This window comes from Danio aesculapii, chromosome 15, assembly GCF_903798145.1.
Source record: "Danio aesculapii chromosome 15, fDanAes4.1, whole genome shotgun sequence".
Taxonomy (NCBI): domain Eukaryota; kingdom Metazoa; phylum Chordata; class Actinopteri; order Cypriniformes; family Danionidae; genus Danio; species Danio aesculapii.
In genome coordinates this window covers 3,083,307-3,098,792 of record NC_079449.1, presented here as the reverse complement: position 1 = coordinate 3,098,792, position 15,486 = coordinate 3,083,307, and the positions used below count along the sequence as shown (strand labels likewise).

The 15,486-nt window shown below is 38.8% G+C and overlaps 1 protein-coding gene across 1 annotated transcript; it reads right to left on the bottom strand.

Moving 5' to 3' along the window:
• Positions 1 to 12,644: 12,644 nt before the first annotated feature.
• Positions 12,645 to 15,194, bottom strand: LOC130242021 (otolin-1-like). The gene is made up of 4 exons (XM_056474041.1): positions 15,182 to 15,194; positions 14,682 to 14,762; positions 14,351 to 14,431; positions 12,645 to 14,267 (listed from the first exon to the last, which is right to left on the bottom strand). The coding sequence occupies exons 1-4, from the start codon at positions 15,192 to 15,194 to the stop codon at positions 13,381 to 13,383; spliced, it is 1,062 nt and encodes a 353-aa protein (XP_056330016.1). The 3' UTR covers positions 12,645 to 13,380.
• Between the last annotated feature and the right edge of the window lie 292 nt (positions 15,195 to 15,486).

Sequence of the window (15,486 nt, the reverse complement as noted above, 5' to 3'; positions counted from 1 at the left end):
TTTTAACTAATATTAACATAGTAATATTGTAATAATTATGACTTTTCTTATTGTTGTATTTAATACATTGACTAACATTTACGAAAGCACTAAGAAGTGTGTGAATATGCACGTATTGTCTTGTCAGTGTGAGTGTGTGCATGTGTGTGAGCTCCAGTAACAGGTGCCTTCAGTGACAGAGAAAGGCCTTTACAGTCAGCGGAAACCAGCATCTATGTGTGTGCGTGTCTATCTGTCTGCCTGTGTGTGCGCGCGGCGTGTGTGTGTGTGGTGCGTGCATGGTGTGTAGTCCTCATGTCAGTCAGTCGTCTCTCGCTCTGTCTGATGGATTGCTCTAAAGCGCAGGTTAGTGTGTGTGTTTCTCTCTGTCTGCTGTGTGTGATGATGTGAAATCTTCTGTCACACACACTGCTCTGATGTTTTGTAGTGTGTGTGTGTGTGTGTGTGTGTGTTGTGTTGTGTGTGTGTGTGTGTGTTCTGAGAATTTCATTATTCATTTGCGGCTTGTGTGTTCATTGATGCACATTATATAAAGTGTTTTGCATGTTTTTGTAGATCTAAGTTTTATCTGACACATGTTAAACATCGGTGGCTCAGTGGTTAGCACTGTGGCCTCACAGCAAGAAGGTCGGTGGTTCGAGCCCCGGCTGGGTCAGTTGACATTTCTGTGTGGAGTTTGCATGTTCTCCTTGTGTAGGCATGGGTTTCCTCCTGGTCCTCCGGTTCCCCAACAGTCCAAACACATGCGCTAGGGGAATTGATTAACTAAATTGGCCATAGTGTATGAGTGTGTGTGTGAATGAGCGTGTATGGTGTTTCCCAGTACTGGGTTGCAGCTGGAAGGGCATAGTCCCTTTATTATCATCGCCACAGCGTAATGAACCCGCCAACTTATCCAGCATATGTTTTACGCAGCGGATGCCCTTCCACTGCAACCCATCACTGGGAAACACCCATACACTCTCAGTCACACATACACTATGTACAATTTAGCTTATTCAATTCCCCTATAGCGCATGTGTTTGGACTGTGGGGGAAACCGAGCACCCGGAGGAAACCCACACCAACACAGGGAGAACATGCAAACTCCACACAGAAATGCCAACTGGCCCAGCCAAGGCTCAAACCAGAGACCTTCTTGTTGTGAGGTGATTGTGCTACCCACTGCGCCACCGTGCTGCCCCCTATATATATAGTTTATATTTTTAATAATTTAATTTTTATGCAGTTTTCTAGGTTGAGTGCTCTTGTAATATATTCATTTTTCTGAAAGTGTGTATTTATATTTATGTGTTTATGTTTTAATTCAGTCTCCACATTAAAGGGTTTGTTGGAAGTTTGAATGAAATGTTGATAATTTAGTGTTTAATATCCCTCAGTTGGATTATCAGATTTATTTGGGTCTATTATAATTAATTTTAATTTTTATCATTAATATATCTCTTACAGCAAATCAAAATCACGGTTACTGCAGTGTTCTGTTCAGTATTTGTCAGTATGTTGAAACTGAGATGTCAAATGAGATGTGTGTGTGTGTGTGTGTGTGTGTGTGTGTGTTAGTTCATAGTTCATTTGTGGTGCTTCACTATGGTATAATAATATAAGTTGCTGGCCACCCCACCACTGACAAAGGTCCAGAATTGACTGCAGTGCCATCTTAAATTTTGGAAACAACCTGAAGGCTTTATCTGAAGTGAAGTCAGCTACTGTGTTGTTGGTAAATACCAGGGGTAGCGGACATTTTAAAAGTGAGGGGGACAGCTATATGAGATCATATCTTCATTCTGTTATTAATCAGCTGTTTCTAAATGGTCTGTCTATAAAAGTCTCCCCGGTTGCTACGCCCCAGGTAAATACAGAAAACATTTTACAAGGTTTATTATAATCCTTAAACCTTATTCTTGAAAGAAAGTAATGTTTCTGTCTACTGATATTATTTAATATGTTTGTCTTTTAAAAATATATTTTTTCCATGTTTGGTGATTCTAAATCTTTAGAAAATATTTTTGGTTCATCAAAAATTGTGGTTTTGATCATACTTGCCAACACTCCCGTTTTTACCGGGAGTCTCCCGTATCTCCCGGAATTCAACCCCATCCCCCCTTCCCCCCGCTCCTCAGCTTTTTAGTACAGTCCGGCTAGCTTTTTGGTTCAGGCCCCATACGCACCGAGCCCAAAGCGCAACCATCTTCATACCCGTCTTCAGTTCACGCGCCAATCCAGCTGAAAATAATGCTTAAAATGTCTCTAAATGGAGTTTTTAAACCTCATAATTAGATGCAAAATGACGCGAATAACTGCAAAACAATCAACTTTTTGAGAAAAAAAAAACCCAGCCCTTTCACCAGGCTGGCTACGAGCCTGAGTCGAGAAATCGTGGATGAAGCTCAGATTTAGCAGGATGTGGGCTTTCAGTCATGTTTCTGGAGCTCTGCTGCTTTTGTTAAACAAATGAGTGGTGTAAACTTCCTCATCTTTAATCTCTTAAACGCACACACACTCACTCTTGAGATGATAAATGATCCACTTTGGCATTGGGAAAGCCAAAAAGCGAGTGCGATATCAGTGTCTGATCTAAACGCGATCCCGTCTCTTGTGCCGAGCCCCAGTTTAACGCTGTTCATTCATTTAATCTGTTGTCCGAGCACAATATAAAGAATTTACTGACATCAGAAACAGGTGTGTGTGTATCGGTAACATGAAACACCTTTGTTTGCGTTTTCTGATGTACTCTTCATCTCATTATATCAGCCTTCAACTTGTCTTGCTTGTGTGGTTTTAATTCTTGCATGTGTGTTTGTGTGGGACGCAGTGAAGACGCAACTGATCTGGTGTTCGAGGAGTTTAAGCGCTCATATCTGAAAGGAGTCATCGGCGATGATGACGAATCTCCAGCGGAGCCCTGAGAGCCTTCTCCGTTCAGGATGACACGTATTTGTGTTTTGAGCAGGCAGATTTGTGCATATAAATATTCATGGATGCATGTTGAGATGATGTTGTGATGTGTTCTGTCTGTGTATGTATTCACTGTGTGTTTATTGTAGTGCAGTTGATCATGGATGCTTAATTGCATTTTGATTCATATGATATATTCGAACCAAATCGTTGTTCGATGTGTGAAATTAGTTGTACAGCTTTTTCCTAGAGACTGAAAATATAAATCTAGAGCTCTATAGACCATTTTGAGGGATGCAAACAAAAACAGTGGTCCCAACGTATTTCCTGTTTTACATTTATTATTCTATAGCTTCTGAGAATGAGCCACATATTGATAAATAATGGTATGATCGCTGTTTTAACATGAAGTTATGATGAATTGCTCTTTTTACAGTTATGAAATAGTTTGATACCAAGCAGGAAATGTTCATGGGCTAATGACAACACGCATTGAAATGGTCAGTACAGTGCATAATAATATTGTAGGCACGAGCTCATGTATTGCATAGTAATTACCTCTGTTGTTATTTGCTTTGAGCTCAAATAAAAGCTGTTTTTTTACAGCAAACGTAAGTTTTACCTGGTTTCTATACAAACAAAGAGTCTTTAACATTGTTTTTTCACCTTTTACCGGGATAGGATAGTTGAGAACAGACAGGAAAGCATTGGGAGCAGAAAAAGGGAAGGGTCGGCATAAGACCTTGAGCTAGGAATCGAACTCGGGTCGTCATTAGCACCTTGGTGCCATATGTCAGCACACTAACCACTAGGCTATTGGCGCTGACCTTTAACATTGTATTAATCAATTAAACATCTGGTCACACTTTGTTTTGATGATTTTTAAATATTTACATTGCATCTACATCAGTGGTGTAGTCCTAAAAAATAGGTGGTGTACTATTATCCACCCAATCCCAATTTTAAAAGTAGACAAAGAAACGACGAAAGTCAAACGTATCTTTGATTCATTTGATTATAATATATATATATATAATATATATATATATATATATATTATATATATATATATATATATATATACATACACATACACATATACACATATACCGACACACACACTGCACAGCTGTGGTTTGCTGACTAAAAAAAAGTTCAGGAGCGGGATTCTGCTGCCGTTTTTATATCGAATTTAAAGGGGACTGAGGCGATCATTTAGTAGTGTACAGGTAATGCAAAAGTGTTAGGGGGGCTGAATGGAAATATAGGAGAGCTAAAGCGACGCCCATGCTGTTTTATAATTTTACTTGAACGTTTCAGCGAGACTTCATTCAGCTGATTTGTTGTGATCTTCGAACAACTCAAATACTCAACGTACAAAAATTAGGGAAGTCTAATCACCAAAACAAGTGAGTATACCGAGAGTTTGATCCTCAGAAGTCGTAATACCCAAACAGCTGTGGAAAAAAGTAGGCATACTGAGTATACGTGCGTATAGCAAGGACTACACCACTGATCTACATGCCAATGAATTCTCATTAGATTATAAGTAGACTGTTAGGTTAGGGTCATAGGCGGAGCGTGTGTAAGGCCAGCCTGATCTCACGAGAAAACGTAAGTATTAGTGGCTAATTCGTACGAGTTCAGTCGTACGAAAATGTACGATTTTAAAAAGGAGGCGTGGCACCTAACCCCACCCCTAAACCCAACCGTCATTGGCGGATGAGCAAATCGTACTAAATTGTACGAATTAGATCGTACGAATTAGCCACTAAATCAAAAAGTTACGAATTGCCGTGAGATTGTGTGGTAAGGCTGGGGAAGGCTTAGCCTCCCCCAGGCCAGAGACCACGGAGATAGCATCAAAGAAAAAACTGCATTGAAAACATGTAACGGGTGGAAGACGGAGTATGAATGTTAAAGTTCCCCTGCGCACAAAAATGGAACTGTCCAACTCCGCACTTTGCACTGATGAGTGCTGTTTATTACTGGAGTTCGCAGCAGCTCTGAAAACCAAACCAGCGAACTATTGGCCAGCGAACTATTCTGGTTTGCTGGTCAAAGACATAAGTAATAAAATGACAAATGAGTATTACGAAAGAAATAAACAATAAATTTTCTGGTTTAACTTGTTTTCAGCAGTAAATGAAATGTTTCATTGTAACGTGTAGTGTAGTAATCTTGTTTAGGCAATCGTTTGGAGTTTTACATCTCAAATATTACATTTCAAGGTCAAATATTTATTGCTGAATTACATTTTTGCAATTTACAACAAAGACCACATCAACACTTGCAACATCAATGCCGGGTCTAAAAGGAAGATTTTGCTGCATGAAGGGCAGTGGCTAATATTTATATAACTGCCATGCCAAAACACATTTTGTTTGTCAGACAGAAGGCTACAATTATGATATATATAATATAATGTAATATAATATAAACTAATATAATATATATAATATAATATAATTAATATAATATAATGTAACGTAATATAATATAGTATAATATAATATAATATTATGTAATATAATATAATATAATGTAACGTAATATAATATAGTATAATATAATGTAATATAATATAATTAATATAATATAATATAATATAATATAATGTAACATAATATAATTAATATAATATAATATAATATAATATAATATAATGTAACGTAATATAATATAGTATAATATAATATAATATAATGTAATATAATATAATATAATGTAACGTAATATTATAGTATAATATAATATAATGTAATATAATAATATAATATAATATAATATATATAATATAATATAATATAATGTAACGTAATATAATAGTATAATTAATATATATAAATAAATATAATATAACATAATATAACATATTATAATATATAAAATTTATTATATATTTTTATTATTATTATAATTATTATTCAATTAAATTATAAAGATGAATTTTCAGCTTTATTACTCCAATCTTCAGGGTCACATGATCCTTCAGAAATCACCCTAAAATTATTATATTATATTATTATTATTATGATTATGATTATTAATGTACTAATAGTAATAAAAGCTACAAGTAGTAATAATTCCTTTGAAACCTCATACAGTAAGTAATAAATAAATATTTAAACAAATAAGTATTTAACAATTTAACATTTTTTTATATTTAATAAATGCCGCCTTGATGGCAGAATAACTGTAATAATTTTTTAAATAAAATGAATAATTAAATAAACTGAAATAAACTGACCCCAAACCTTGACCGGTAGTGTAGATCAGTAGGCTAGTTTATAAAATAATTTAATGTGCGTGCTGCATAATAGACATTTGTTGATGGGGTGGTGCTTTTGTTAAACATCTTCTTTGTCAGTCGCAAATCTTTTTAAACACATTGAAGGCAGTGCATATATTAGCCTTATCCTGGAGTTTGTTCACCCTCCGCCTATGGTTAGGGTTAGTGTTAGTGTTAACTGTACTTACTAAGTTTCTTACAGTCAGTTAAGTGTCTGTTGAAGGAGCAGTATCAACATATTAAGCAGACAGTCTACTGATACTCGAATAGACCATCGAAATAAAGTGTTACCAACATCATAACCTCGTGGAGTGACTTCCAAATGAATATAGTATAGTTGAAGGGATTTATGTGATTATATGTTAGATTTTTGCTGGGAAAAACAAAAGGATGTGAGACTTACAGTATGCTCCAGGAAGACTCTCTTCTATTCAATGAGACATTAAACAGATGCTCGTAATTTTCAGGATTATGCAGCAAGAGCTAAAGTGTACTGGAACATCAGTGTGTTGTTAGATTAAGTCAAACTATAGTCTCACGACTTCAGATCTATATCTATAGTCTAAAATGTAAATAAAATAATAATTAAACTGACATAACAATGTGTCTTAAATGAGCTCATGGTTTCATTTGACATGAAATGACAAATTCAGATATTAATCGGGTCCATTATGGCAGATGTGGCCAAACTTTTTCCTATGAAGGGCCAAACTGAGGGCTGTGGGCTGTAACATAAATATGTCAAACTGCATTACGAAGTTGCCATGGGTAATTTTCTCATTTTTTAAAATAAATAGAAAGCTTTACTTTAATCATATTAGTCTAACTAATGCATTTATTGATTTATTTTTACATTTCATAATTAGCTTATTACAATGAAAACAAACAATTCCATTTATAACACAATGAACATTTAAATAAATCTGATTCATTTATAACATTTAATTAGAATATTTAATTAGAGCTTGCTTTTTGTAGCACAACAATAAAACAAACAATCAAAAGATTACGTTAAATTAGAAATGACGATCTCTATTAAAGGCATGGGATGGTGGGCCAAGGTTATCATGGGCCAACTTTGGCCGGCGGGCTCTACTTTGGGCATCTCTGCATTATGGTGTACCTCAGGGTTTTGTTGTCGGGCCCATACCTTTTAGCATTTAAATGCTTATTTCTGAGGCAGGTCTTGAGAAAACATGATCTTAGGGTATTATTTCTGCGCTGGACAATTTACATCAGTTTTCATATATTTCACAAGTATGGATGCATCAACTTAAAGTAAGAGCACGTGTAAAGTCCCCATTTCCACGTTTTAGTTTTAAAACAGCATCTTAGAATGAAAGTGACCACGTCCACACTGGCGTTTCTCATAGTGTTTCTGAAAAGCTCTCCGTCCACACTACACCGCTAAAAAGGCACATCATGTGACCACACACACACACTCTGGCATACGCTGAAGCTGCTTCAGCACAATCTCGCGTCTGAGCTTCAGGCAGTCATGCGGGAGCTCAGAACACACATGCCCGGCTGAGAGCAGTCGAACGTTGGTCAGTCCATTTCTAATCTGCCACTGGATCTCATCACTCTGCAGTTGGTAAACGTGATCTGTAATTCGGGTCTTTTGAATCTATTAGCCTACTTGGTCACAGGTAACATTGTTTTGGCTAAGCGTAAAGATAAGTTAATATACTTATTAATTTATGTAACGACGTGCACTAATTCCGTTTGACTGATTGCTTGCCTTTATTTCTTATATTGTATAAGCTTATTGCACTTTACTCGATTATAATTATTATTGATTATTAAAATATTAGCTAGCCTACTGATTATTATATTCAGCAAACGAGACGGCTGTTGCATTTCCTTTGATAATCTTTATTGTGAGATGGAAAGGAGGCAGTTATTAAGCTCCATTTTGTTTTAGATTTGCATACAGTGAAGATGATGGTAAATATGTACATGATGCCTTGACATTTTTTGGTTGTCTGTCTGTGTTTAGGTTGTCAATATAAAAATTGCTTTATGTCATGTTTTCATCTTATTGTTAAGATACAAAGTGCAGGCAGGGTGAATGACGTTATAAAAGTACACTGCTGTTACATTTGAAGAGTACCCGACGTGTCCTCAGGAGTTCGTTAGGAACTTGCGAAGTCTGAACTTAAGGAAAGGATGCAAGACTGAACTTTGTGTACTTAATGTTGAGAAAAAGCCCCAATCAGAGAGGCGAATGTCTGCAGCCATACCTCAGAGGTCTCCGCTTCCCCATCTACACTGACACGGAGCTAGCAGCGTTTTCAAAATGCTCCATTTTCAGGGTTCAAAAACTCGGGGTAGTCTGGACAAGAAGGTGTAACCATAGCAAAATGGTATGCGTTTTAAAAACTAAAACGTTTTAGTGTAAAGGGCGTTTAGACTGAGGTACTCCTTATTAGACACATCTGCAGCCACCAGCAAATACAGCAGCTTTAGTTTGATTGATGCATGCCAGATATTTTTTACTCTACTTATATTTGCATCTTTCTGAAACTCTCCTAAGTCATGCATTCCAACCAAAAGCAGTTGTTAAAATCTTATGGCTCGTTTCCACTGACTGGTACGGTACGGTACGGTTCGGTTTGGTACGGGTCACCTTTATCAGGCTTGTGTTTCCACTAACAAGGGTACCCTTTTGGTGGGGGTGGTGTATGACAGAAAGTTTCAGTCGACGTCATTTTCGCTCGAGGAAATGTCTACAATAAAGCTGTACGGGTCACTTACATATCATATGAGAAGCTCTTCTCACAAACACAGATGCTTTACACACATAAATACTTGTGTAGAATGTTTATTACTAACTTTTCAATAAACATGAGTTGATTATAACTGCAGATCAATGACAGTGTGAAACAGCCTACTGTAACGTCTGTAATTATATTAAATAACTAAATAAATGAACATATATAAACACATACAGACCCTTACAGTCTCCGATATGTTATCAACTACAGAAGAACTACATAAAGTAGACATTTCATCCGTATTTAGGTTCAAAACAACACAAAATATAGCCTACAGTCAGTGAAAACCTCTATCTGTGTCTGTAATCTTCAGCAGCACATGTAGCCTCTGTTAGAGAGTAATTCCCTCATTCCCGGTTCATATTAGTCCAAAAAGTGAAGATAATAAGTTAGTTATACATGGCATTTTGTTCATGTTTGCTGAAAAATACTGTGCTGCTTTTTTTCCGGCTTCTCCTTTGTTTTTCATGCTTCACTCTCACGTTTGTCAGTGTCTGACAGATCGGGTTTCAAAAGCACGTCAATAATCAAGCGCAGGTTATTATCATCAGCTCAAGAAGTTTGTTATTTCAGATATAATGTTAGACACGCGAGCGCAAGCAAGAAAGCGAAACCGCTCACGCCTCAGATTGGCTCGTAAAAAACTACGGGGCACAGGGTAAATCTGCTCTTTGGCTTGTGGCTGTTGATCAAGACGACGACAAGGTTTGTTTGAGCCCGGGTAGACCATGGCTCGTTATTATATGTATTTTTAATTCCGCTGTAATGTCTCGGCTCGTCGGCTGTGCATGTATTTTAAACATGGCGGGTTTTTTGTTTTCATTCTGGCTTGTTGCGCAAGCGAATGACGTGTCTCTGTAAACCAATAGTGTTCAGCTGCGCGTCTAGTTCCGCCTTTTGGTACCCTTTGTCGTGTTTGGTACCGTTTCAAAAGGGTGCCGAAAAGTGGTACGGTTCGGTTCGGTACGCTTTTTGACAGTGGAAACGGCCATAAAAGCGTACCAAACCGAACCGTACCGTACCATACCACTCAGTGGAAACGGGCCATTAGTGACTCTAAAATCCTATGGCCGAGGGAACCCTATGGTTGTCTTATGGGTTGCCCTACAAAAATATCTCATTACTGCAGAACTTTGTTGTATTGCAAACTGCTAAATATGCAAACAACCGTAAAGTCTGGCTACATTGATCATGGCATTTTCACTATAATTGTAATTGGGAATCTAGTTTGACTTGAGGACTTCTGATCAAGCCTCAAAATAACCACAAACAAGCAGTCAGATTAATACCCTACAATTTATTGGAAATATTGGGGTAATCAATACATAGAACACCAGCATGAACGGGAATGGTTTTGTCAGCCATGTTGTGTCTTATTGTTGCTAAAATTCACAGCTCCCAGGTTAACATTTTTCATAATAGAGTACAGGTAACACCATGAGAGATTAACTCCCATTGTGTGTCTGAAGGATTCAAACTCTAAAGATCTAATCCCTTCGTAAGGAGACTCTGTTTTCATCTCCCAAATGGGCGTTTATCACCTCTTGTCTTTGTTCCTCTTATCTATCCTGAGACACAGATGTGCACTGGCCCACCCAGCATTCTGGTTCTTATTCACAGTGTGTGCCCACTCAATAGCTGGAACCGTGATATAACAGCTGATTGGCACATTCCTGCTCATTTAACAAACATCCGGCGGGAAAATGTGTCTGTCAAGGGAGCAACCTTTCCATTGATCTGCACAGTCGGGAGTTACAATACAGCTATTGATGTCGGCACAATACAGCTAATCAAGTTACAAGACATGCACTGTAAATAAACACCAGTCATCTCCATTCCAGACATGAGAAAGACAAGGCGCTCCTTTCAGCCAAAAGATTGACTCCTACATAAAAGCTTCACAAAGTGATCTTAAAATAGATTCTATGTGTAATCTGAGATATTGTGGAAACATTAGAGGTTAAGAGTTTAGGTTGAATCATTTTAGAAACTGGTTAGGCAACAAAGTCATTTATGGGGTTTAGGATGTAGGTCTTAAATGTATGTTTAAGGCAGTGGTCAATGCCATTAAGGCATGGGGATGAGCCCTCGAATTGAACACAGTGTTTGACACCAAACAAATTCCCTGATCGTGGCCCGAAGTGTCCATCAGCCTTCAAATCCTTCATTCAAAAGGGCCTCTTTGAGATGGCCAGATTTAAATAACCCTTCAGTATTTGGCCATGATTGTCTTCACTCCAAAGCGCCATTCAGAGGGTGATATATCCATTTGGAATGCAACAAAAATGTGCAGGGCAAGGGGCTCCCAGGATTAGAGTTGGGAACCACTGATTTAGGGTATAGTTCAGGTAGGCAAGTTGGGTCCTGGTCAGCTGCAACCCTAGGCTTGATAAAAACTCACCCGTCTGAAGCTTTCAAGTAAAGCCATGATGCACTTCTTGCCCCATAGACCTCCATTCATATGCATGTGACTGCGGGAGAATGGAAACGCAAGCTCGTGAGACAAGTCTCGCATTTCGCTGTGTTCGAAACGTAAGCTTGGTAAACTCAGACCTGTGAAATCACATCACGTGATCGCGTTAGACCAATAGAAGATCAAAACGTGACCTCTCTGTACAGAAGTTTCAAATATTGAGTAATCGCTTGCTTGTATCAACAATATTCATATTGTTTTATCTCGCCCATTTTCGCAGCACCGTACGGAAGATTTTTGCATTGCTCAAACTCTAGTGTGGCAACGGCAAAACAGTCAGAACTTGATTAGCTTGTTCAGGTGTCTTTGATTAGGTTTGTAGCAAATTTCTGTAGGATTGTGGCTCTCAGGGACTGAACTTACCTACCAGGGGCATATTTAATGCTGGGTGTAGGGTTGTGTAAGAAGTTTGATTGTAAGTTTGGGTGTAGGTAAAGAGTTTGGACACATCGCTCGCGGTGGGGTTAGATAAAAGACTGGTTGAAGAAACATGGGCATAGGTCTAAGCTATAGTTGAAGTTTAAAATGTTGGGTTTAGGTGAAGAGTTTTGGGGACAGCCTCAGGGTAAGTAGATACAAGATTGAGTTAAGAAACTTGGGTGTAGGTCTAAGCTATAGTTGAAAGTTTAGAATGTTGGGTTTAGGTGAAGAGTTTTGTGGACAGCCCTCAGGGGAAGTATATAAAAGATTGGGTTAAGAAACTTGGGTGTAGGTCTAAGCTATAGTTGAAAGATTAAATGTTGGGTTTAGGTGAAGAGTTTTGGGGACAGTCCTAAGGGTGAAGTAGATAAAAGATTGGGTAAGAAATGTGGGTGTTGGTCTAAGCCAGTGTTTCCCAACCCTGTTCCTGAAGGCACCACCAACAGCACACATTTTCAAGCTCTCCCTAATCCAACACACCTGAATCAACTCACCAGAACATTAGAAGAGACTCCAAAACCTGAAGTGAATAGGTGAGATAAGGGAGACATCCAAAGTATGTTCTGTTGGTGTGCCTCCAGGAACAGGGTTGGGAAAAACTGGTCTAAGCTATAGTTGAAAAATTAGAATGTGGGTTTAGATGAAGAGTTTTAGGGAAACCCTTAGGGTGAAGTAGATAAAAGATTGGGTGAGAAAATTGGGTGTAGGTCTAAGCTATAGTTGAAAGTTTAGAATGTGGGTTTAGGTGAAGAGTTTTGGCACACCCCCTTGGGGGGGGGGGGTGTAAAGTTGTGTGAAGGTCAACGTTGTGTCTGTGAAGTTGAAGGTTAGGACTGTTGGGTGAAGGTAAACAATTTAAGGACTGCCTTCAGGGACTGGGAGAAAGTAGATATATTTTAGGTTTAGAAGCTTTGGTCAAGCCTATCAGGTTTAGGGGTGGATAAAAGTTTAGATTAGGACACTTGGGTGAAGGTCTAGATTGGAGAATGTTGGGTGTAGGTTGCAGGTTTAAAGGCACCCCGGGGAGTAGATAAAACTTTAAGATTAGATGTTTGGATGTAGCCAATGGATGAGGGTGCAGATCTAGGGAGAAGATAAGTTTGAACTAGGAATCTTGTATATAGGTCTACATTGAAGTAGAAAGTTTAGATTTTTTCACCTTACACCTTAACAGTTTAATGTGAATGTCTAAGGAGTAGATAAAAGTTTAGATTCAGAAAGTTGGGTCTAAGTTTTTCGGATACATTTTGGGTGTAGGTCTAAGCTGGGGTTAGTCAACCATATTCCTGGCTGAATGCTATTCTTCAGACTCTAGTGCCAACTCTGCTTTAATATACTTGCCTGTTAGTTTAAAGTAATCCTGAACACATTGATTAGCTGGTTCAGGTGTGTTTGCCTAGGTTTGGAACTAGTTCTACAGAACGGCAGCCTCCAGAAGAAATGGCTATATTTGCGTGCTGGTTTAGAAAGTAGAGATTGACTAGGAGTTTAAGTAGTAGAGTGTGGGATGCAGATGTAGGTCTCTACGCCCAGTTAAGATCTGTAGTGGGGAACACATTTTCCATGAAATCTCTTGACAACATGTCATCACATCTGTCAGGGTACAATAGATACCCACTGAATGTGCTGCTGGACTCGGTGCCAGTAAAAATGCCATTAGTGGTGCTGTCTTTCACCTGCAACCACACCCAATCACCTTGACCCAGACCCATCACCACCTGCTGAGAAGCGGTGTTCATTTCCACCGGTGTAGTTGTCCTCACTACGGCCTCAAAGTTGCGGAAGAGTCCAACCTTCAGCATACGGGTAGACACTTGTAAGTTGTAGCTAAACACGTAGGTTCCGTTAATAGGGGCTGTGTATACACCATTATCAGGACTATAGTTCTGGTTTAAGTTGTAGATTACACGTTTGAAAAGAACCGGGCGGTTTGGTGCAGGATAAGAGGTAGTAATAGTGGCAGAGAAAGCAGATTGCACTGTAGGTGAGCAAGGTCCAGGAATGCCAGTCAATCCCATGTCTCCCTTGGCACCTTTAAGGCCTGTGGTTCCATTCACACCCTGTGCCCCTGTCAACCCATTATCTCCCTTATCACCTTTGTCTCCCTTTTGACCCTGGGCTCCTGGAGCCCCATCATGGCAATTGCATAGGCCCTGTGGACCTTGGTCACCCTTTGGCCCTGTGTCACCTGGAGTGCCAGGTCCACCTGCCACACCTGGATCTCCCTTCTGCCCTTTGGGTCCAAGGTCTCCATTCAGACCAGGTAACCCACGTGCACCTACAAGTCCAGGAAGACCAGGTGCACCATCTTGTCCAGGTATGGGTGCACAGCTTTGCGGGCATTGACCATCTTCTCCTTTTGGCCCTGGTTCTCCGGAAGGACCATCCAGACCCTGGTCACCCTTTTCACCTGAGTAGCACATATACAAGCATGTTCATCATAGACATTCATTGTACATAATTATGATAAAGATTTAGAGACGTTTCACTGACCTTTGCTGCCCCTCTCACCCTTTGACCCTGAAGTTCCAGGTAGACCCAAGTCACCCTTATCTCCAATATCTCCTTTCTCACCTGCAACATAATTCACTTGTCTTCAACTATGTGCTATCTTGTGTTCAGTAAATTAGAGAAACGAATAGAGGTTTGGACCACTTGATGGTGAGTACATTTTCATTTTTGGGTGGACTATCTCCTTTCCCCCGTTTGTTCTAGCATGCATTCATGCAAGTAACTTTATTGTTTATCTCACCATACATATTTTAGCTTTCTCTCACAATACAATAGACACATTTATTCTAGTGTGAATCTTGTTATGTCTCACCCTTTATTCCCAGGAGGTCCTCTGAATCCTGGACGGCCGGGAAGCCCAGTGAGACCCCTTGGACCCGACTACCAGGAGCTCCTGTGAGAAGCAGGTAATAATAATAATAAACTCAGGTCTACCACAGGTCAAGTCATTTCTTAAATATCATGGAATTTTAAAAGCTATATTCCAGACATGGAAAGTAAGGTATTTAAATATATATAGAGTTCATAGATTTTTTGCTTGTCATTTTTTAATCTTTACTTTCCATCAAAATGTTTTTTGTGTCATATTGCTACTGTCAGGCTATTTGTCAGTGCCATTTTATACTTTTCCCACTTGTTAACCAGCAATCACTTACAGTAAATGAAATGTAGTCAAATAGGCAGGAAAATGTACATTTTGAGAGATCTGGATACAAAATGCCCACTTCAAAAATAAAGTGTTAAAGGGCACCCGTTTTAATCTGAGGTTCGGTTCTTTGGTCCGGACTAAGGGCAACAAATTATACATTGTACCATTTTGTGCCATTTTTGGGTCCTTTTCACACCACACTGATTGCTTTGGTCCAAACCGGTTGAAAAGAACCAAAATGCAGTCATCTTTCAAATTTCACATCACTCATTGGCCAGATGTTATTGAACGTATTTCCTAAAATACTTTTCAATTGGTCAGAATTAACGTTCGGGAAAATGCCAATGGAACTCCCGCAAGTAAACAAACCAGCAGACAAAACGTCGCTTTTGACTATGGAGGGACGACTGCGCTGGCTGATTGTATCCCTGCTCATATACTATTATAGTTTGTATACATCACTTTAGAC

Bases quoted from the DNA above. Each gene is read 5' to 3' on its own strand.
- LOC130242021 (XM_056474041.1), bottom strand. The intron at 14,432-14,681 runs GTGAGACATAAC...ATTATGTTGCAG, and splicing joins GGACCTCCTGGGAATAAAGG to GTGAGAAAGGAGATATTGGA. The intron at 14,268-14,350 runs GTCAGTGAAACG...TGTGCTACTCAG, and splicing joins GGGTGAGAGGGGCAGCAAAG to GTGAAAAGGGTGACCAGGGT.